Genomic DNA, 24,587 nt, shown 5'->3' with positions numbered 1-24,587 from the left:
TGGAGGTGGTCCACGGGAGTCGTTTCTGACAGGAGTGGGGGGAGTGACTGCACTCATGATCGGTGCGAGCTTTGGGTTGATTTAGGAGGGTTTCTGATTGTAGTTCAAGGGTTGATGATTAACGCTTTTTAGGGAGACTTTCGGGTTCAACTGGTCGACGACTTATTTGGTGCTTTCTGGATACAATTGGGAATACTTCTAATGCAATTTTTCTTAGAGAGCTGTTGGGGGCAGCTTCTAGATATAATTGGGATCACTTCAAATTCAACTTTTTCAGAGAGGCTATTGGGCGCAACTTCTAAGTGCAGTCGAGTACACTTCTAATTTCCACTTATCATAGAGACTAATGGGCACAGTTTATAAATGCAGTTTGGAACACTTCTAATTCAACTTTTCCCAGAGAGGCTATTGGGCACAACTTTTAAATGCAATTGGGAGAAACTTCAGGGTGCAATTAGGAACACTTCTAATTCAACTTTTCCCAGAGAGGCTATTGGGCACAACTTTTAAATGCAATTGGGAGAAACTTCAGGGTGCAATTAGGAACACTTCTAATTCAACTTTTCTCAGAGAGGCTATTGGGCGCAGTTTCAAGATGCGATTGCGAGAAACATCTAGGTGCAGTTAGGACCTTCTAATACAACTTTCTTAGAGAGGCTATTGGGTGCAACTTCTAAAAGCAATCGTGTACACTTCTAAATTCAACTTTTCTTAAAGAGGTTATTGGGCGCAACTTCTAAATGCAGTTTAGAACACTTCTAGATTCAACTTTTCTCACAGAGGCTAATGGGCGCAACTTCTGAAAGCAATCATGTACACTTCTAGATTCAACTTTTCTCAGAGAGGCTATTGGGCGCAGTTTCTAAATGTAATTGAGAGCACTCATCAATTCAACTTTTCTCAGAGAGGCTATTGGGCGCAACTTCTAAATGAAATCATGTACACTTCTAAGTTGAACTTTTCTTAGAGAGGTTATTGTGCGCAGCTTCAAGATTGCTTCTAAAAGCAATCGTGTACGCTTCTAAATTCAGCAATTCTCAGAGGCTATTGGGCGCAACTTCAAACTGCAATCATGAACTCATCAGATTCAACTTTTCTCAGAGAGGCTATTGGGCGCAGTTTCTGAGTGCAATTGGGAACACTTCTCATTCAACTTTCACAGGGAGGCTATTGGGTGCAGCTTCAAAATGTAATCATGTACACATCAGATTCAACTTTTCTCAGAGAGGCTAATGGGCGCAGTTTCTGAATGCAATTGGGAACACTTCTAATTCAACTTTTCACAGGGAGGCTATTGGGCGCAGCTTCAATATGCAATCATTTACACATCAGATTCAGCTTTTCTCAGGGAGGCTATTGGGCGCAGTTTCTGAATGCAATTGGGAACACTTCTAATTCAACTTTTCTCATGGAGGCTATTGGGCGCAACTTCAAAATGCAATCATGAACTCATCAAATTCAGCTTTTCTCAGAGAGGCTATTGGGCGCAACTTTCTAAATGCAATCATGTACACATCAGATTCAACTTTTCTCAGGGAGGCTATTGGGCGCAGTTTCAAAATGCAATCATTTACACATCAGATTCAACTTTTCTCAGAGAGGCTATTGGGCGCAGTTTCTGAATGCAATTGGGAACACTTTTAATTAAACTTTTCTCAGGGAGGCTATTGGGCGCAACTTCAAACTGCAATCATGAACTCATCAGATTCAACTTTTCTCAGAGAGACTATTGGGCGCAGTTTCTGAGTGCAATTGGGAACACTTCTCATTCAACTTTCACAGGGAGGCTATTGGGCGCAGCTTCAAAATGTAATCATGTACACATCAGATTCAACTTTTCTCAGAGAGGCTATTGGGCGCAGTTTCTGAATGCAATTGGGAACACTTCTAATTCAACTTTTCACAGGGAGGCTATTGGGCGCAGCTTCAATGTGCAATCATTTACACATCAGATTCAGCTTTTCTCAGAGAGGCTATTGGGTGCAGTTTCTGAATGCAATTGGGAACACTTCTAATTCAACTTTTCTCAGGGAGGCTATTGGGCGCAACTTCAAAATGCAATCATGAACTCATCAAATTCAGCTTTTCTCAGAGAGGCTATTGGGCGCGGTTTCAATGCAATTCTAGATTCGACTTTCACTGTTGGTGCCTTGTTATATCAGTGGTAGTGTAGTATGGTGTGAAGTAATTGCTGACCGATTTGTCACTTTGGGAGCTAAAGTCGAATGAGTGGGCACACTTGGCCCTCTTCTATACTGCACTGGCTGGTGTCCATGGTAGTCATTTGAGTTTGCGACTTAATTCACACTATTGTCGGGGACACTTGTAGTGGCAAGGTAGTGGTATTAGCCTATGAATCATTTAACGGGATCTGGTATGGGGTTCATGACATTCTTTCTGCTTTTGTAATGGGGGTGGGGTGGGTCACTAGAAAAATTGGTTTGAGAATAGATTCCTGATCGGAAAGCTGGAAGGGCAGTCTGCCCTGCCACATTTGCATCATCCAGGTTGTAGCTGCATGACGATTTTTCTACAGCCATTAAAGCCGTACAAACGCGTTTCACAATGGAACCCAGAATGCAGCTACTGGAAGGGAAGCAGAATTACTTGAAATCGATCATGTAATATATATATTTGATCCATAAAGTGTTGACGTCTTTTGTAACTGGTTTAGTCAAAGCTGCTGACATTCTTGGTGTAAACAGTCGTACATCGATGGTCTCAAGCCATTCCTTCAACAAGCATTTGTGAGTAAGGTAAAAGTTACTCCTGGCTTGAAAATGGCCAGTGCAAGTTGTAAATTGTCATGAATCAGTGTTAAGTCCTCATAGTTGAGGGGAAGTGTCGATGGATAGCCCACCATCTTGGGCAGATACTGTATTTGTAGATTTCTGCAGTCAGTTTACCACTGATATGACATTTCACAGTACAGACAAAGAGGGACTACGATGGTGTAACTGTTTAACAGTGCAATCATTTTAGTATGGGATTTTTAGGTGGCAGAGCCATCTATAATCAGAGTACATATTGGGGGAAATGGCATATCAGGAGGGACATACATCTTTGAAGGAGTTTGGTTATTTCACTGCCCATGACCATGCTAATGCCTATGGCCATTTCCACCCAGTTCCTGCCCCGCCCAAGACACCACCTCTGGGAATCTCAGATCTCGCTTTAATCAAGACTGCTGAAACTGCCCGCGAAGTGCCCATCAGCGATTTTTCAAAGCAGTCTTCTGCGAGTTAATGACTTAATTGGGTCGAACCATGCTACTGGTGTAAAACAAATGTCAACCAGCTCTGCCTTCAGCCACTCGATGTATAAGCACTGTCTGTCCTTCACTGACGACTTGTGAAAACAGCATTTTTTTATTTATTTGTGTATGGTTTGTACACTAAACCTTTAAATATGCATTATCGTCTCATAATAAAACATAGAAAGTTGACATAAGGAAGTTTCTTAAAACAAGTACATTTGACATATATAAAATTCTAAAACAAAAACACAGAGTAAAACAATCTTTCAATTAATTCTTAAACAACTTCCCAATTTTTAATCCTAAAAAGATTTCTTTGCTCGTTCCCATGGCTCTGTAAGTCAACTACATACACATAGGTGAGCAATAAATTAATTATTCATGATCTAAAAATGCATGCCTCTACAAGAAGTCACTAAAAGACTAAGCTATAGCTTAAGAAAAAAAAACTATTGTCTTTATGGGTCCATCAATCTAACAAAGTTGTGGACCCGGTACCATTACCCTTCATTGTTTCAATTCTTATAATATGAGCCGAGATCCATGAACATTCATGCCGAATCATGATTTTAAATCATGATCACATTTCAAAATAAACATCGAGACCATGATCCTAAACCTAGCAAGGAAGTTTGTCATTCCATATTTGGATTTCAGGTTTAATCCATCCGTTTTGATTCCAGTAATTTATCATTGCTTACTGCCTATGGAAGGGTCAGAGCCAAGAACAATTTGAAATCATTCCCCTTCTTACAGTATAAGCCAAGACCCCAATAATATTCTTTCAGAGTCATGAACATTTAAATCCTGATTACACACCAAACATAACATCAACCATGCTCTCCAAGTTACATTTCGGGTTTTAACCATTTGTAAGTTTTGTAGTTTATTATCAATTACTGTGTCAGATAGGACCAAAGCTGGATTGTTCCCCCACATGCATCTAGTCCATAAACATTCTCTAGTGAGAGCGGAGATTTACTTACAATATATTTGTTGGACACAATCATGCAAGTGTTGTCAAAATACAAACAGTACATGCTCAAATTCTCGCTTTCATACCATTGCAAAAGCGGCATAAGGCCATGTTATTAGTTGCTACATCACGTTGCCAGTGTTGTATTCGTTGTTTGTTAAAAACTGGTCGAGTTTAAAATCGCATGTTCAACATTCTTGCCTTATCACACGGAAACTTAATGAGATGGGGAGATCCATCTCCTCTTTTCCTAAGAAACCTGGCATATTCTTTGTAAAACGTATACCCATTGTTTTGCTTTGTTATCATACACCAGTCATAATCTTGATGCTTTCTCTTCACACTTGGCATTGGCAAAGCCAACAGTTTGTGTATAGGTACTTGGCATTTTCCAGGCACTGTCACCCAAGTACTCACACCATTTTGCATGTGCTACCGTCAATAGCCAGTTAATACAACTACAGCAGGGGCTGGCAACTGCTTTTCCCATGCCTACGCAATCCCATATTGTTGCCATTGCCAATGCCAGTTTGATTTTGCAAGTAATTGTACAAACTGTCCACTAGATGGCCCAAAAAAAAAGCATGCGACAGATACAAGCCACAAGGACTACTTGTCCAGTAATGCTCGCCATGATAAAAATCCACGGCAAGGAATAAATTTGTTTTCAAAAATGGATTAGGAGAGTTTGCTAATTAAAATGTTCTGGATTAGCAATGCTGTACTAATCGGTTTAATGTCACCAGAGGTTATTTGTACTTAAGACATAAAAGGAGCAACAATATAGCATGTTTGCGTACCGTAAGTAAGACATTAGTGAGATGATTCAGGGCTTGCACATTCCACTAGACCTGCAGTTTTATTTTATACAGTTTATACAGACCTTTAAAATGTTTACACAAATCAGTTAACAACAAACAGACATCCTGCATTGTCCCCTCGACCCTCCTCTGGCCATGTCCAAAATTCCCCATTGGCCCCTCTGTCATGACTCAGATCCTAAGTTCCAGAGACCGCATCTAGCCGTTGTTCAATTGTTTTTAAGAAGTGCGTCAATGGAATTAACAATTTTGAATCAACTCCGTTAAACATGTGACCCCACCATTCTTCCGCACACAAGGAGGGGTGATTCCTGCTCCACAGACAGAGTTGCATAGTTCTTTCACTGCAGAGGCTATTACAGAAAAGTACCAAATGTTTCAATGTTTCTGGGTCTTTCATGCAGAATCTGCACGTGAGGTTTATGGTCTTATTACAACTCCATGTTTGTAAACGCCCTTTGGTTTTAAACAGATTCATATGAAACATCATGAAGCGTCTCCGTGCGTAGGGATCTGGAAAAAGGCTGATGTAACGTTGAGTGGTGTTAAAGGCATGTGCTTCAGATGGCACGTCTGTCATCAATTTTGCCATAGCTCTTTGAGAGCAAGTTCTCTCAAAATCTGAACGCCAGATTTTCAATTTTGCAGCATCAGGGTTTTCGTGGAGCAGGTTGATGTTAATGTCGTATTCATCTAGTAAGCTTTTGCAACGCTGCATCCACATTGCCACAACGTTTTGTCCTTTGGCCGTGGCGCTGTGGAGGATTTCAAATTGCAAGATGTTTTCCCGTACACGTGTCTTTCTAAACAAGGATAGCAAATTCCAGGTAATCCTTGCCTGTAATGAAAGATAGCTCATGCACGAGGTCATGATTTTCACTTTTTTTTATACAAACCGCGATCTCACGATGTGTGACGTCATCGCGTCACGCTGCGTGATGACATCACATGTCACACCACACAAGTTGTTTGCTAAAGTTAAGTATTGTTCAGGGTTAAAATATGGAATGTATAAAGGAGTAGCAAAGAAAAGTCAAGCTGTTTGTTAAGAGGTGATTGTCTATTCTTTAAGGATTTTGTTTGTTTTCTGTAGTCTTTCGTTTATTCTTACTCTTTATATATCCTCTGAGGCTGGGTACCATTAAAATATAGGTCTCATAAGTAAGACTAATTAAGACTAAAATTAGGAAAGCTTAAAAATTATCAAGGTCTCATGGTAAAATTATGGAATTAAAATGGCCTCCAGACGTCTCTGTGTGGCGTGTGATGTCACCGCGCGGCGGGACGTGTGACATCATCGCACAGCGTGACGCGATGACATCACACGTCTTACTATTTTACAGAAACCTGCCTATATCTTACTTTAATAAAGAAAGATTTTCATAAATGAGAGAGATAATTATGAACAAAGGAATAATATGTCAGAAATAATATCACAAAACACAGAATTTTGGTGAGTATAACTGAAAGGCAATACTATTATAATTGCTCATAACATTTACCACCACTATTGTTTCTTTAAAAAAAAGAGTTAATCTTGTCTTACTTTTTGTATAAATTTCTTCTCTTAATTAGAATCTCTCCTGATGAACCACGTGTATTTCACGTGGGGAAACACGTGTTGAGAGGAAAGAATCATAAGGATGTGTACTGAGAGGAAATGAGAGGAAAGAATTATAAGGATGTGTACTGAGAGGAAATATTTATAAGGATGTGTATTAATGTATAAAGAAGGAAACCGCATGATCTCAATGCAAAAAATAAATACTACTGAAAAAGTTATTTTGTTGGTGTGATAATACTGTTCGTGCCAGAAGCGCACTCCATATAAGTGTTTTCAAAAAGAATTATTGATTTAAATATTGCAGCAGCCACAATATACACTTAAGGGTGCAGCATCCAGGCAAGCAAAAAGTTAACTTTGTGCACAAAGAAATCATCAAAATAGGAAACAAAAGCCGCCAAGGACTGCAATTTGTTATACAAAATAATGCGTTTCTGTACTGGGAGCCAATGTTGCTGTTGTCTAGTGCTTGAGATGTGTGAAGATTTGGGAATGTTGAGAGCGGCCCTCAGGGCATTATTTTGTAAGACCTGTAGTTTACTGATATTCAGATTTGTTGTCCCTTCATACAGAGCATTGCAGTAGTCTAGGCGCGTGAGGATCAGGGATCTGGCCAAAGTGAGACAACTATCAGTGGATAGGAATTTCCTGCATGCTCTGATGAGTTTGCTTGTGTATGCGGTGGCTTAGGTGATGGCATTTATTTGTTTGTTGAGATTCAAGGAGGAGTCTAGATGGAAGCTGAGTGTTTTTTCCTCATTTGTGACTTTGATAGTGTGTCCATCTATGTTGAAAGATTGAAATAGGTAGTTAAGCAACTCGATCTTGTCATCATTCAGGCAAAGACCATGATGGGCCATCCAGTCTTGGATGGCTCGGAATATGCAGTTGATGGTGGTTGTGTCTGTGGCGTGGTCTCCAGAGATGGGTACAAGGACCTGGGTGTCATCAGTGTAATTAGTGTAGATGACACCCATGTCATCCAGGTGGTCAAAGAGTGGCTTTGTGAAGATGTTTTATAGGGTGGGGGACACACAAGAGCCTTCTGGCACTCCACAAGTGACTGGGCTGGGGGGCTCCTTTGCTTGGGGGAGATGACTCTCATGGATCTGTCACTGAGGAAAGACTTTATCCAGAGTGTGGCATTTGGGGAGAGGTTCGCTGCAGATGCTAGGTGTTCACAAAGGATATTGTGATCCACCAAGTCAAAAGCAGCAGAGAGGTCTAGGAGAAGAAGCACAGATAGTTTCCCATTGTCTCTGAGGTGGTCCATTTAGATTCTTAAATCCAATAGTGCAGTTTCTGTCCTGTGTCTTGGATGGAAACCGGATTGGCGTAGCCCAAGGATATTGTTAACTTCCTGGTAATTCTGGATCTGCAGATATGCTACGCGATCAAGTATTTTCAAGAGAAAGGGGACCATGGTAATAGGGCAGTAGTTGGCGGGGATGTTAGGGTCCAGGGTTGTTTTCTTTTAGGAGGGGTAGAACCCAAGCTTTTTTTAGGTCGGATGGGATGCAGTTCTCTTTGAACGAGGCATTGATCGGGTTGCTGATGAAAGGGGCGATTTGGGGGGCAAATTCTTTGATGACTGTGGGTGGACAGGGGTCTCCTTGGCATCTGGAAGGTTTAAGGCTGAGGATGATTTTTAGGACTTCTGGGATCGAGACCTCAGAGTATTCAAATTGGGGAAGCTCCTTGGGGATAGAGGAGTTAGTGGGTGGTGGTGGTGTTTTGTGGAGCTTGTCAAGGCTGTTTTGTTTTGCTTCAATTGTGGATTGGAGGTGAATGATTTCATTTTGTAGAGCGGTTTGAATGTTCTCGCACCAGTTAGCATCTTTGTTGAACCTATCAGGGGCAGGGATGGGAGTTTCTAGTTCTCTGAGGTTTTGGAAAAGTTCCTTTGTGCTGGAGCTAGCTTTAGCAATGCTGTCATTGAATAGCTCCCGTTTGGTACACAGTACTTTTAGGTTGAAATCCCTGGAGGTTGTATCAAAGAGGGTTTTGTTGGCCGATGTGGGGGATTTTTTCCATTGAGCTTCAGTTTTTCTTTTGGTGATTCTTAGGTCTTTTAACTCGGGGGTGAACCAGGTATGGAGGTGGGCTGGTTGTTTAGCTTTGCCTTTCTCGAGCGGGGCAATTTTGTTTATGGACGCTAGGATAGTGTCACTGTAGGTTTTGGTCATACTGGTGGGGTCGGTGGAGTTAGTCGTGGTAGAAGCTATGACAGGTTGTAATAAGGGGAGCAGATTGTTGGCAGTAATGTTTTTTCATTTCTAGAGGGAGTTTCTGGGGCACTGTAAGTGTTGTGGTTAAGGCTGCTCACAGTGTTGATGTTAAAGGTGATAAGGTGGTGGTCAGTCCATGGGCAGGGAGAGTTAGAGGTGATGGAGGCGGTGCAGTTGATGTCAGCCAGCCCTTCGATTGTGAAACCTTTTACATGAGTAGGTTCCTGTATCCTGTGGGTAAAGCCAAGTGATGATAGTGTGCTGGACAAGGATAGTGCATTGGAATCCTGAGGGTCATTAAGACCTAGATTGAAGTCTCCGAGCAGAACAGTTTTGGGAGTGGAGTTGGATGAAACAATCTGCTCTATCTCATTCCCAATTTTGTCCTGTATAGCTGCAATAGAGACTTTCTCAAAGACCATTTCTGAGTCGAGCATCGCTAACATGGTGGTATGATCTTTTAGTGTGTCTCCAATGTTCTCATATAGGTTCATAAATGGGGGCCATTGTGGTTGACAGGGTCGAGACCAGTAAAAAGTGGTGGTATGTTACCTTTCCCTGGCAGGGCTCTAGAGTTTCTCTAGAGAGACCCTCCTCACCATTTTGCCATGTCAAGGCATTGTGGTGCAGTCTTTTGTTGTGGTTACTAGTGGTGCTCGCTCTTCAGTTGTGGCTTTTCTTCCCATTGTTTTGGTACTTTTAGATCTCTTTATGCTGCCTATGATGGCCATTTCCTATAAGGCTACTATTTTCACTGTTTTTCAGCTTGGACCTTTTGTGCGAGTTACTTTCCTTTTCAACCACCAGGGAGCTTTCCAACAGCAGCTGGTCTGTGTTATGGAGAATTCTCCAGAATGGCTAATTTCCCTTACCTACTGAGTCCCATAGCAGCTTTGCTGAATTTCTAGGATTTATTTTTTTCACCTGGTAAGAGTGTGAGCCTTTTTTCCCACTCTTATATGTGTTTTGCTGTGTGTTTTACTTTTTTGTGTTCATAGACTGTGGAGCCTCACCTACTCTGTAGGCATCATCTTTTTACTATGTGTCGCACATCACTTTAGTGCAGTGACACAGGGTTGTCTTTTTCAGACTTCCCACTTTAAACTCCATTTTCTAGGACTGACTACTGTCTCCCAGAACATGTAAGGTTGCCATTGACTTTATAAGTCTTTTTAAATTCACAGACCCAGTACAAACTATCTTACATAGAGTACTGGAAAGGGTTAATAGTTATCCCTTTTTGTCTGTCTCTCATGGAATATTATTTTGTTCCCCTTTCTTTAAGATTTGGCAGGTGGCAGCGGTATCCACCATATTTTTCCTACCGCTGTCTTCTATGAAAATAGCCATGGTACTGTTTAGGCTATGTTAGTAGCCTCAAACTTAAATCCGCTGGACCCCATTTACTTTTCTTTGGTTCCGGCTGAGTTTATTCGCCATTTCATTTCGTAAGGGTCTTTCTCGTGTTTTACTCTGCGTGCCAAACCAGGTTTGTTTCCTTTGTTTGCCGTCCTTTGGCAGGCTTCTGCACAGAAGCCCTCCTTAGGCACCTGAGAGTCTAGGTAGACAGGATGTGAAGGAGGGGTTTGCCCTCTGCACAAGTCACACTCTTGTTTGATTGGCTAGGTGACTCTCCTGCCAGGACAGCAACCATGCTGTGTGATTGACTGCCAGGCTGTGTGAATGGGGGAAAACTGCATAAAAAGCAGGTCTCTGGGACTTGGAAGGCAGAGTCGCCACTGGATCGAGAGAACCGAAGAGAAGCTGAAGGAAGAGGACTGCTGCATCTACTGAACCTCCCGGTGAAGCACTGATGCGGGTCTGAATCTCCTACACTTTGACAACAGAGATGATCTGCAAGGAATCTTCTTCCCTTGAGCTGGTGGGACCAACCAGTTCACCAAACACCAAGCAGGTCCTCCCTCTCCTGGTCAAATTTGCTGTGCACAGCTGCAGTGAACCGGATAGCCAGGAGGACCAGACCCTGTTTGGGTTTTAAGGAGCATACCTTTTATTTGTTGCTTTGCTCTGCTGCTGGTTTCTTCCCTGGGCCGTGCAGGACCCTCCAGTCTTCCTCCTTCGTGTCAGTCCGACAGTCGCTTCAGGAACCGTGTGCCTGAAGGAACTGCCAGGAACTTCTGCCTCAGCTACAGCATTCTTCTTCTTCTAAGGTACTGTTCAAGCCCAGTTTTTCATTCAGTCAGACCGCGATGAAAGTTTTTTTAAATCTTTCACCAATCCGAGTGCTTGTGCTTCTCTACTCTTTTAAATAACATTTCCTTTGACCAACTTTGTTTCAAACTCTTAGCAAAGACTTAACCGCGAACTACTCTGAACTGTGTGATCCTCTGCAACGACTCTGAACCATTAACATTTGCCCAGGCCTATTGATTTGAATACTCATTGTAGCAAGCCTTTTCTTGATTGTCCTGCCTACTCACTTGTTGGTGCTGTTTGATTTTGTATAACCTTGTCTTTCCCTCCCTTTTTAAATTACTGGTGTGCCATTTTACTCACACTTCATTTTGAGCTTAACTTGTCCAGAATTCATTGAGTGCTGTGTAGTGCATTAAGATTGTGATTTTTCTGCTGCTTTACTTTAGTGAATTGTTTTACAAATGATGGTGTAAATAAATGTATATTATTTTACTCAGAAACCTTGAGTGTTTGTACTTGCACTTGTAGGCTTAATTGTATGTGGTGTTCCCAAAGGGTTCTGCATGTGATTCTGCCCAACAGTCTGGAATGTCTTCCCCTGCATTCAGTGACCCTGCTTCCGATTTTTCGAAGGCTGTTAGCCATTGAGTTTCACCCCCTGTCAGCCTCATTTTGTTAAAGAAGAAACGCCTGCCCATCATTTCACAAGCTGGAGTCAACTTTGGCGGTTTCCAGATGTTTTTTTTCCAGTTGTGGCCAACCGATTGTGTTATGTCTGGGCTTTGTGCCTCTTCCTCTACCCCAAAAAGTGGTCTTTCCCCACTGTATATTTTTTCACAGCCCCAAATTTACAGCTGGCAGTCAACTGTTCCCCAGAGAGGGCTCTGCTCCACCTGCAATTTTTGCTCTTTTTTTCTATATTGCCTTTCTATAGGGCTGATGATTCTTCTTGACATGCAGAGTTATCCACCAGGTTTAGCTCAGAGGAGGCATCGGCTTTGCATCTTTCTTCATCAACGATGCTCAGCTTTCTCTTTATGAAGGCACCTGTCTCCATCCTATTCAATGTCAAACTTCTTGGAGTTATAGACTGAGAGGTGCTCTTATAATTAGACTCAGCCAGGTGTACAATTCTAGGCTCTTGTTGGGGAGGATCATACCCCCTCTCCCATTCTTCTCTGGAGCCTCACCCTCCACAACCTGAAACACCCCCACCTCCACATCCACAGGCGTATCCACGGTAGCGCCCTACAGCACATTGCTTCCACTGCACTCAATCAACTCTGCGCGATCGGTGCAGCACCCAGCATCAGGCATTATGGTGGGTTTGGTCGCAGTCTGGTTGTCAATATACAGCGCTGTACTAGCTGCAATTTTAACCTCAATGTTAAAGGGGTAGAAAGTGCAGGAGTCATCTCTATCTGCCCCCAGCATGTATGCAGCCTCCTCGCTAAAAACAGCTTGAAACACTGCCACAGGGGGAGAGCTCCTTTCAGTATTCATAGGTGTGGAATTCGCTAGCGCCTTACCCGTCAGTCTTGTGAGAGGGTCCAGACTCTCCGCCGTACCAGGTAAATGCAGCGACAACATTTTCCTTCCAGCTGGGGTGTGTAGGCAGGCTCTTCAGCTTTCCGTGTTTTGCCGCCCCTTGATGAGCAACTTTCTTCCATAGATCCACATGCCATCGGCCCACCGGACACCAGACACTCTGCTCACTGTGCTACCCTTCGCTTAGGAAGATGGTGATATGTGCGACCGTAAGTAAGCAGGAGGAGGGGTGTCAACGGCAAACAATGAGGAAAGACTCTGTTATCAACAGAATTGCAGCAGGCAATGTCCGAAAGAATAATCAGCAGGACCAGACACACCAGACACTCTGCTCACTCCGCTATGCTTAGCTTAGGCGGATGGTAATATGTGCGAGTGTAAGCAGGAGGTGTCAATGGCAAACACTGAGGAAAGGCTCTGTTAATAACAGAGTTGCAGCAGGCAATGTCCGTAGGACTAATCAGCAGGTCCAGCCACACCAGATACTCTGTTCAGCTTGATTTTTGTTCTGTCCATATGGAAATGCCCAAGAACACACCTGCTGCAAACGTATCCAATAGAAAAACTTACTGGCAACCTAGAACTTTCACCAGTCTTGAACAGTGGCATGGCACATGATATTTTAAGGGGTCTGAAGAATGATCTGAGCCCAAATGGATCCATCATTTATGCCATACTTTGCTAGCGTGTTGGTGAAGCATCAGAGGTTGTGAGTATCAAGTGGAAGCTGTGTTGCACATCTTCATTTTTGGTTAAGAGCCAACAAGGATGGTTAGGAAGGTGGGTTAGTGTGCTAGGAGGATCAAGGGGCTGACTGATTAGGGAATAAATACGATGTGTAAGAGGCTGATGCATCTGAAACCGATGAGCATTGAAGCAGAATCAGTTACATGTTGTGCTTTGCATTTCCCCAATTCTCACATTGGGCCTCATTACGACCCTGGCGGTAAGGGGTTAACGCCAGCGTTAGCTGCGCCGACCCCTTACCGCCAATTACGAGGTCCCTTAGCGCCATGGCGCTTTTAACACCTGCTTTTAGCAGGTGTTAAAATCCATGGCGCTAAGGGACCATGGAGTTAATTACGCCACCGTAATTTACGGTGGCGTAATTAACGCCTTCCCCACTCCCATTATGCCCTATGGGGCAAAAATGGGAATGGGGAAGGGTAAATGGGGATTGGGGACTTACCGCCCCGCCGACCTCGGAATGGGGCGGTAAGTCTGCCAACCACCATGGCGTAAATGTAGTTTACGCCATGGTGGTAAAGTCACGGCCCAGGCGGTAACTTACCGCCTGGGTCGTAATGAGGCCCACTATCCCTATACGCCAGGCTAACACTGACCGTTAGCTATCTTCCACAAAGTGTTACCTGGAATGCTTAAATTACTCATATTCATGTATTTTGGGAAGGAAGCAGCTCGGTTTTTAGACCCACCCATTGACCAGTGTTGAGTAATGGTAATTGAACTGCAGACATTGGGACAGTATTTTGTTGGACATGAGGGAGGAACTGAGTCTCTTCATATGGAGTTGTTTAAACCAGCAATGTTCTTTATTATTTCTTACAGGGACCCAATCATTTGAAATTGTCTTCAAGGGTTGCAAAGATGACAAATTAAAGGATTATTATATCAGCAAGTCTGCCATAGGGGCCTACGAGAGGGCAATGCAAGTCTACTGCAAAGGTGATGGCTGCAACTCACGCAATATTGAGTGTAAGTTGCTCTCAGTTTTCTCGGATCTACATTTTCTCTCATCTCAACTCTGCTCCTTGCTTTCACCTTTCCCCTTGTCCGTATTCCTTCACCGTCTTTTCATTTCCTCCTCCCTTCATGCTTCTCTCTTTAATCTACCTCTCTGTCACCTCCACCTGAATAGCTCCCCTGAACCTTGTATTGCTCTCTACACCCCCTGTCTTTATCCTTCATCTAGATTATTCCATTCTCTTTTGCCACTTCACATTCATCCTCCTCTTTTCATTCTTATCTCTTCATCCTCCCACGCTGTCTGTCCGCCATCTTGCTTCCTCTTCCATCTCCTCTCATCCCTTTTGGACTCCTGTTTCATTCACCACTACTTCTGCATTCTCTGTTGTTACACCCCTGATCATCCTCCTTTCTAAATAATCTCCCTCAAATTATTCTCCTACTCCTTTTTTGGAAAAAGGTGTATTAAAAAATGAGTTAACAGGCCTGAGACAATGGCCCTCATTACGACCCTTGCGGAAATCGACTGACCGGACCGCAACAGCGTAAATAGCGTTTCCGCCATTGCACGAAGGAGCAAAGTGCGGCCAATCACGACCCATCGGGCACGAGCATTACGCCATGGCGGAATCCGAAAGGCTGCGATGGCGGAAATGACCCCAAAACGGCCCTTACCGCCGCCGTACGCTGCACCAGGTGCAATACCGCCACCCATCTTAGCGGTCACCGTAATGAGCGGTCACCGTAACGAGCGTGCACCGCAAATTACGGCCACCGTAAATATACGGAAACGGAAGTAAAAGCATGTGGCCGGAACGGGAAACAGCACGCCGCACAACTATAAAATCCGAATCCCAACACAACCATAAAAAATCCGACCCTGACACATCCCAACCCGTTAGCAACCCCAGTTAAAAAAATAAATATGGGAAAGGTAGCCAAGAAAGCGTGTGACCGCAAGCGGCAGGTACACTTCTCCCGAGAGGAACTGACCGTGCTCACCGAGACCCTACAGGAAAATTCCGCCGTCGTCTTCTCCAGTCAAATGACCAGGACGGCCCTTGCCAACAAGAAGGCCATATGGGTCCTGGTGGCACAGCGCGTAAGTGCGGTGGGGACAACACCCCGCACGCCACAGCAATGTCGCAAGCGGTGGGACGACCTGCGGATCCGCGTACGCAGCATACTTTCTGCGAACAGGAACATCGCCACAGCTACCGGGGGGGGTTCAGAGTCGCCCATCAAGTTGACCCCCTGGGAGGAAATCTGCGCCTCCACCATAGGAATGGAGAGCATAGAGGGAGTCGGAGGGATGGAGAAAGGAGTGCCGACATCCGGAGAATCAGGTCGGTTGGCCAAGAGAAACAATGCGAAATCCACAAACCACGAACATGTGCAGTACCATGTGACCCCATAGTGCAATACATACTTAGCCCTGACAGCGCCCTCTAAAAGTCAGAATGAACAAACAAATCAATCAAGAAGCCATAAACAACCCCTACATGTGCAGCATGCACCCCCTAACTGCAGGCAGCCAAATGAATGCATCCTCAATCCACACGAAAATGAGACCACCTCCAAGGCCCAGTCCCAAACCAGCCTCATGTACCACCCCAATGCATTTGATACGTTGCCATTCCAAATCCGACAGACCCATAACTAACGCTCGCCCCTCTTTACTCCACCACAGGGTCCGATACCAACGACGAGCTGCAGGACACCCCTACCAGCACGCCTGCAAAGAGGGCCAGGACCAACGTCCCAAGAGCCTCCACCTCAGGTGCAAGGATCAAGACACGGCAGCAGCAGGAATCAAGTGGCAGCACACTGGAGGGGACTGCAACAGGCACCCCAGCAGCCAGCAAGTCCACAACCCCAGCACCACAGGTCCCCCCAAAGAACGTATCTGATGGCACCGCCTCTGGTGGTAGCAGCACCATAGGGGACACAGCTGTCATGCCAGCATGCTCCGACACGGAAAACAGTGCTGGCGACGTAGGTACCATCCATGACCTTTCCCAATCCCCCTGCATGTCCCATCCCCTACACCATGACGAAACCACGCAGGGGCACCCTGAAGACGACGACTGGCCAACCCCCACAAGTCCTGTGCCAAGGCAACATGTGTTGAGCAGCCCCCCTGTCACACCACCGCAAATGTCCATGGCCCAGCAGAGGCAACAGTCCCTCGACCTGCTGATCGAGCAACAGCAGGAAGCGTCCACGCTACTCAAGGACCATGCAAATGAATGCGGGGGTTCCAGGGCAGCCATGGAAACATCCACCGAGACACTCAGGGCACAAATAGAGAAAAGTAGTGAGAGCCTCAGGGGAGAAATGGAGAGAAGCACCGAGAGCCTGAGAGCACAAATGGAGAAAAGCACCGAGAGCCTGAGGGGGGAACTGCATGCGACGTCCAAAGACGTTTGTGCTGAACTTGCTGCTGTGCGCCGTGTGCTCTCGGAGCTCTCACAAACCCTCAGAGACATGCATGGACGCGAGCAGGCAGAGACCTCATCCGTGGCAAGTTCCGTCCAGGGCAGCCCCCAACGCAGATCTGGCAGGAACCTGCGCTCCACGGGCAGGGGTGCCCCTGATACCCGTAGAGGGGGCTTGCAATAGCGTCTACCCACGGACAGCATGCATATTTGGACACTGGTGTTGGGGGGGAGGTAGTAGGGTGGAGGGGGTGTGTTGGGCTTCACTGGGTGGCGGGTCCATAGGGTGTATAAATCAAATCACATCAACAATACAGCACCTCATTATCATCCAATGACATGTGTGGACATTGATATTTGCGTACGAGGCCTTCATAGGCGTACAGTCCACAATGTGCCTGTACTACACACACACAGTGCCACAGGTCCCCTTTCCGTGTAATAGGCACCATGCGTGGTTGCTAGAAGCATGCATCTATGATGCTCTGTCGGATTGCACGTGCATCCTGTGCCTCATGGACTCCTTGAGGTGCCTCCACATCCCCACCCTCATCATCATCATCATCATCTTCAGGTGCATGCAGTACAGCGTCAGGGGGCATGGGCACATTCCTACGTATGCACATGTTGTGCAGCATGACACATGCCATGACCATCTTAGAAACCTTCTCATGGCTGTATATGAGTGCCCCGCCAGACCTGCTGAGGCTGCGGAAACGAGCCTTCAGTAGGCCGAATGCCTGTTCAATGACCACACGGGTACGTGAGTGGGCATGGTTGTAGTCCTCCTCATGCTCGTTCTGTGGGTTCCGGATTGGTGTAAGGAGCCATCTCTTCAGTGGATACCCGGCATCACCTGTATGAGACGAATAAAGGGTGTCAGTGGAATGATAGTGCTAAGTAGCCCCCCCCCCCCCCTGCAAGGTCATTGACGCATCAAATGGGCCACGATGTCATGCATGAAATGAGACTCACCGAGTAGCCAGGATCTGTGCCCTGCGTGTCGCTCCATGTAGCGTGGTATTCTTGTGTTCCTCAGGACCATAGAATCATGGGTAGATCCTGGAAATCTGGCACAACAATGCGTAAAGATCTTGTTGGAGTCACACACCATTTGCACATTGATTGAATGAAATTGTTTCCGGTTGCGGTACTGGACCTCCATGGCATGTGGGACAACCAATTCAACATGGGTGCAGTCGATGGCACCAATGCAACCCGGGATGCCGCCAAGTGCATGGAATCCCACTTTAGCGTTGGTAATCTCCTGGTACGTGCGTGGTAGTGTGATGTGGTCGTCGGCGTGCTTCAGGAGGGCATCGTGCACTTGGAAGAGTGTCCGTGAGAACAGTGGCTGTGAAATGCCATGCAACTGTCCCACTGTGTGCTGGTAGGTGCCTGTGGCCAGGAAGTGGAGTGCAGACACCACCTTCAGTAGGGGTGGGATGGCGGTTGGGCTATCTAGCATGCTCACGAGGTCAGCATGTGTCATGTCCACAATGGCGATTATGGTGTCCCGGTCCAAACGGTAGAGGGTGTGGATCTGCTCAGCAGTGAGGTTGAACGGATCGGCTCGGAGGCGTGGGATTGCGGGCCGCCTGCGTGGTGGTGGTGGCAGTGCTTGTGGGCCTTGCTGACCCTGCCTTGCCCTCCTCCTCCTCCTTCTCCTCCGTCTCCCCTGTGCGCCCGGTTGTTGTACCTGTTGTTGTTCGTCGTCTTCTTGTAGTTGTAGCACTTGCAGTGCTATCTGGTACCCCAGGCCCAACATCGCTAGTCCTGCCGGTAGCATTTTGGAGTGGGAGTGGTTGTGGGAGGGGTTTGGGTCTGCAATATATGTGCTGTCGGCCTGTATGGCCTCCACCTGTGCTGATTGAATGAATCTGTGGCAGATGCAATCCCTTCTGGTCGAGCACGGCCCGCACGTAAGGCTGCATTTGGCCGCATGGCATCTTGGGATTGGAATCATGTATCAAATCCCGATGGCAGTGTGATGTACTTTGACTGATTTTCATGCTATGCTCCCATTGTTACACATGCTATGATTGCAGCCGCTTACATACCTGTGAAGAGTCAGTGGTATGTAGGGCTCGATCGATGGCCGACCCTCATGCAGCACAGTAACGTACTTCACCGACGGGCGTGGCGTGCCATTTGTGATTGCAGCCAGTTAGCATCATGACACACAGCCGCACTACATTGATGTAATTGTGAATGCAAGCGTTCACAGAAGCCTTTTCGACGTAATGTTGCAAGTGAGGTATTCGAAGGCCAGCATTTTTGGTTTTGAAGTAGCGGCGAGGATACGCCCACAGGTCTGGCTGGAAATGTAACGTTCTATTGTAGAATGTCCTTGGGACATGGCCCATAACGAGCAGGCAATGAATGATATGAATTGAATGGGATGCGCAATAGCGTAGTGGACGATAAGGCAGGACGTTCCCAAATCCATCTTGCTTCACAACACTACAGATCCGGCCAGGGGCACAGTGGTTTTTGCGGACTGCATTACGCACAGACGCGATGGAAGTTTCACATATTATGTGAGTGAATATTCATGCGTTTTCATTGCGGGATGAGGGAATGATGTGTGGATGCATGGACTGATGAATCCGTTTAGGGTCTGCCATGTACATGGGTTTCTTGGTTCACTCCCCTTCCCCTGCGTTATGTGATGCAAGGCTGCCATAGTGGGACATACGTCTCTCTGCCCTTGTCGGATCCTCCCTGTCTCGACGCGCCTTCATACACTTGTGTCTAGGCACGTTACTAATCCCATGTCATGGGTTCTATCTTGACGGACGCATGCACAGTAACCGACGTTGCCAATGGTGTATTTAGCTCGATTGGTTTCGTTGTGATTCGATACTGGATTAGGGGTGTGTATATTCCTTTGGAGTGGGCTAGCATGCATATGGGTGTGGATTTGGTGTGTTGAATGAAGATTGTAATGCATCATGAGTCCCGTAATGCAATCGGTTGATTTGTGTTTCTTTTGGGTGACAGGTATCTCCTGCCCTATTGCAGATGCCATCTCTACGCCACTCCTCCAGATGGTTTTTACTCTCGACTCCTGCAGCTTCGGGTGAATCAGTGGAGCACCATTTCGATCATATGGGACGATCGCCAATGGGCCACATGCCCTTACGCTGTACTGGTGGCTAGGTGCAACATTTCGGCCTTTCAGCTCGACTAGTGCCTGCCTCATGGGACGGACCTGCGGTTCTTGCCGCTTCCATGTTGCCTTTTGGAACGTTGATGTAAGCCCTGTGTGCCATGATGGTACAGGGCGTCACACAAGTGGAAGCCGGTCAATTATTGCAGATGCAGCCCTCGGTGATGATGGTTGTTTTGGTGGGATTTTGCAAATTGATGTGGGGCCTTTGTCATTTGGATGTGCATTTAAATTGTATTCCGATATTTGTCGTGTTGCGTTGTTCTTTGCAGGTGATGTGGCGATTTTCGCTTTGTGGCGGTATGTATTGCATGATGATCTGCTTTGTGTTCCGCCTTCTGAGTTGACTTGTGTGGTACATGCTTCTGCTGATGGTTGGTTTGTTTACTGGCATGAGTACAGGGCTGGTGCAATCCCCCTCAGGATGCTGTTGTGGATGTTGCCTTGCGCTGGTGGCAAGCGATGGGGGACTACTGTTGTTTTGTGTCATGTGTTCTTGATTTTCATTTTGATGTGTTGTACCTTCACATGCCTGTGCTGCGTCAGTACGGCTATGGTGACATGCCGTACATGGATGCCCACTCACGGGGCGCTTTGAGCCCCTGCATGCTTTTCTACGTTGGCATGCATGGGTGAATAGTGGATTTCACTGGTTGCATAGTGTGAGTACATTGCGCCTGCCAGGAGTTGTGCAATGAGGCCAGGGAGTGGAGTACAGGCACTCAGTGGGCCATTTACGGTTGGTTCGCGTTGCCGTATTTCTCGCCATGGCGGAATGGTACTTTACGACGTGCTTGATGGCGTTCAGTACATGTCCGCTAGGGTCAGAATTCGCGTACCGTTGCGCCATGGCGGTGATTCCGGTTTTGCAAGGCGCGCGTGCGCGTACTTGGTGCAGTTAGCGTTGCCGTTCACTGCGGTGTCGCTAATGGCATCGTACTTTACGGTGACGGGTCATGATCGCAACGAGCGGTGTTCGATGGCGGTATTGCATTTCCGCCATCATTTTTCCATTTCCGCAAGGGTCGTAATGAGGCCCTATGACATTGAGGGCAGGAGGGCTAACGCAAAACCTTGCAAAACAAACACTGAAGTGCACATTACTCAGATCATGTATAAATTGGCAAATCTAAGATACTGTTTTCACCCATTGGGCTGATTCACAAACATAAATCTGCTGGGGCAGATATCTTTTTGCACAACCAATTCACAAGCACATAAGTAGTAGAGATATGCCCTTTTTACCTTCATTTCATTTTTGACAGGTGGCCGGTCTTAGTCCCGCCCCCCTTTAATACACTTTGATACAAACCTACCATGAATTTGAAATAAAAAGATATCAAAAATATTGGATATCGATTTTATATCAAATGTATATTTCTATAGGAAATGAGATGTTAAAATGTTTTTGATATCTTTTTTGTATAAAATCTAGGTAAAGATGGGAGCATCAGTCCAGCGCTGGGAGCAAAGTGAGCTCCGAAGCCAGGACTGTGAATCTAGGGTTTTGGACAGTGATGCAGTGATGGCATCACAGAGGTGTTCCACTCTGATGTGATAAGAAGTGGAAAATTACATCAAAGCTGTTGTGGTACGAACATGCCCGGCCATGACATTGTTGGAAATATATTAAGACAAAGGAATGTTTATAGGTATGGAAGGATGTTGAGAGCTTGGAGTGTCATCTGTGTCTTAACTTACAAAGTGTGATTAATAAAATTGAAACTGTTTCTTTAGACCGTATCGGATTCCTGTCCCCCACCACATCCTAGCGTTATACCTCTGAATGAAATAACTTTTTAAAAATCAACAAGCAATGGGTGTCATTATACATAATAAATAGGAACACGTAATAAAGAGCCAGAGCTTTTAATGATTTTGAAAATATATTTATTCATATAAAACGACATATTTGATACAGAAAAGAAAAAAGATTATGCACAATGAGGTCAATGCAGGGAGAAATAGTTGTAATGCAAAGAAAGAATAAACATGCAGATTCAAACAACTAACTCTCAGACACTCAGCTAGGATGCGTGCATTGCCTGTGTGACCTAGATGATTTAAAGGTAGAGACGACAAGGGCGCTGTGGTATAGTGAAATGGTTGAAACCTGCACGACAATGTTTCACACTTACAAACTGTTGTGGGCTCTGTCACAACCTTTAGCACCATCTGGGGTCTAAATATCACAACCTATAGAGTTCCATGATTGAACATTGGTTGTGCCGCTGTCCCAGGGCCTGCATCCATAAGCCGAGACATTGCCAAGACACTGATTACAGAGGCACATTTTGGAAGCAGAAAAGCCACCTGTGCCCATTGCCAAATCTGAGGAGAACTCTGCCGCATTGGAGCCACCAATCCATCGGTCCTTTGTTATCTGGCAAAAGCATGTGCCCCCCATCCTCGGACCCTAGAACATTCTGGGCATGTTGCATCAGCTGCACAAATTTGCAAAAATCCAACGGGTGACGCTTGTCAGTTGACACATTTTGTTTTTTCAGAATCTGCCTGCTGCAAAATCAAGTTTTCGGGAGACATCCCGGCTTTAAATAGAAAGAATATAGAATCAGAATAGGCCATCTTTTAGACAGGAACAGTCCTCCATCAATACATAACACATCCACAAACACCTCAAGCCGAGTATAACACCCTGGTACTTGCCACCCTTAAGAAAATACACCATTCCAGCGTTTTGTGGAAATAAATATCTAATGCAGCGCTTCATCAAAGGTGTGATCTTCAACACATACTTAAATCCACTACATCTTGTGGCCTGTCTATAGTCTATAAAACATTGCAAAAGTTAGAACTGTATTTTAAATTGCTTGCATACTATTAGCAAAATGCTGCTTTAAACGATGTAAAGATGCAGGCCATCACTCTGCTCTTCCCTTGCAGACAGATAATGGACACATTTAGTTTTACTTTGTGCCACTCTGCGCTCAAAATAAAATACAATAGTCCCTGATTGGAAGTACAAAACTAATCCATCACAATCGAAAACATGCACTGGAACAGTCATGAAAACTTAAAAGAAGCCGGGTTTTACACATCCCCAAATATCTCAAGCCCGGTATAACATCCTGCGACCTGCCACCCTTTAAAAAATTCCACCATTACGTCTATCTTTTATTCAACACAGCATGTGTGAACTTTGGCAAATACTAACTTCACATTGCATGCATTTTAATACAATCTAATTATTTCACACACTAAAAATATGTTATCAACTTTATCAGCACTGTATCACTGCATTGTGTTTTTGCAAATATGTTGCATCACAAAAAGACAAGTGCACCAAAAGTGCAGTCAGGCTTTATTCGTGCAAAGACTTTGGGCCTCATTACAACTCTGGCGGTAGCATTTTTTCCGGCACCCATGAATGGGCAAAAACCGTTTCATGCTGAGTTAGGCGGACCCGGTACTTGCCTGTTTTCGGTGCTGGTATCAAGGGCCTGCACATCCCCATTCACATCCCCCTTGTGCCCCATTCAGAGTTCTTCCAGAGTTCTGCCAGTGCATCCGACGTGCTGTGCTCGCGGGTGCTGGTCAGCCTGCCAGGAAAAACCTGGCAGGCTGACAGGCACCCGCAACCACAACACGTAGTATGGCGGTCTGGGTTACTGCGGTACTGGCATGCATACTCATACCGGTACCATAGTTCCCGGACTGACAGGGTCGTAATGAGGCCCTTTGGCTTTTATTTTTTTTAAACTGAATGTTTCGGACAGCTATAAGGGTGGCAGTGAGCCCATAAAAATATATAAATAAATAATGGAACTAGAAATGCATTCTTTACAGAATATGAACATGTTTGCACTTTCAGAGACTCAGTGAAATTCAAGATTCTGAATACTGGTTTGTTGATTTAGCTGTCTCGACCTCATACTTTCCAAGCTTTAATACTGAAGTGTCTGATTGATTGTGTAGCAGTGCCATAATCTCTAAACACTTACAAACCCATCTACACATTTTCAACATATTCGCAAGCGCTGTAGTCAAAATCTCAAAAACAACACACACACACGCAATCCGGCATTACCAGCACCTCTGTGTTATCCTGGCTGACATGCACAACCACACAGAATTCTAAGCAAACTGTACACTTTTAAACACATCATTAAAAGGGTTATAGGTCAAAGGATCGACTGCAAAGGGTTGAATGACAAAAGGTTCGAGTCAATAGTCTCGAAAACAAAAGGTTCAAATTTTTTTTTTAATAGATATATATATATTTTTTGGGGGGGGTCCCCCCCACAACCCCCGTTTTTGTGGTAAAAACCACTTTTTTTACCTACACGGAAACCCAAAAATAAATATATAAACGAAAATATGTGAACCCTTGGTTTTCGACAATATTGTCTCTCACTTTTTGCATTCAAACCTTTTGTAATCGATCCTTTGACTGGGCACCCATTAAAAGCACATAGCTGTTTAGTTTAAAAATGGACAGCTGAGTGCCTTTGAGCGCATTCTAAGCACCATAAAACATATTTAATCAGCCTGGCAGATGAGGGCCTGATCCTGGAGGGTGGAACGGCACCCGTCAGCAGACTTTGACGGAAGCACCAGCACTGTTGCATGCAGTGCCGGTGCTTCCATACCCCCCATTCCCATTGAGTCCTATGGGGCTCGAATGGGAATGGGGAGTAACAATTGCCGCTATTTGACTTACCGGACCGACGGGGTTGTAATGCCCCCGTTATTCCGGCAA

The 24,587-nt window shown here is 45.3% G+C and overlaps 1 protein-coding gene across 1 annotated transcript in view; it reads left to right on the top strand.

The window, feature by feature from the left end:
• Nucleotides 1–24,587, top strand: part of LOC138529516 (phospholipase A2 inhibitor and Ly6/PLAUR domain-containing protein-like) — a 209,031-nt gene that overhangs the window by 98,979 nt on the left and 85,465 nt on the right. Inside the window, exon 3 of the mRNA XM_069640838.1 lies at nucleotides 14,120–14,266. Within this exon, the coding sequence (XP_069496939.1) occupies nucleotides 14,120–14,266 (147 nt within the window). The remainder of the gene's footprint in view (nucleotides 1–14,119; nucleotides 14,267–24,587) is intronic.

This window comes from Ambystoma mexicanum, chromosome 1q (assembly GCF_040938575.1).
Source record: "Ambystoma mexicanum isolate Mex_15411 chromosome 1q, UKY_AmexF1_1, whole genome shotgun sequence".
Classification (NCBI taxonomy): Eukaryota; Metazoa; Chordata; class Amphibia; order Caudata; family Ambystomatidae; genus Ambystoma; species Ambystoma mexicanum.
Note: the sequence above shows the minus strand (reverse complement) of the source record. Positions and strands in the feature narration are given on the sequence as shown.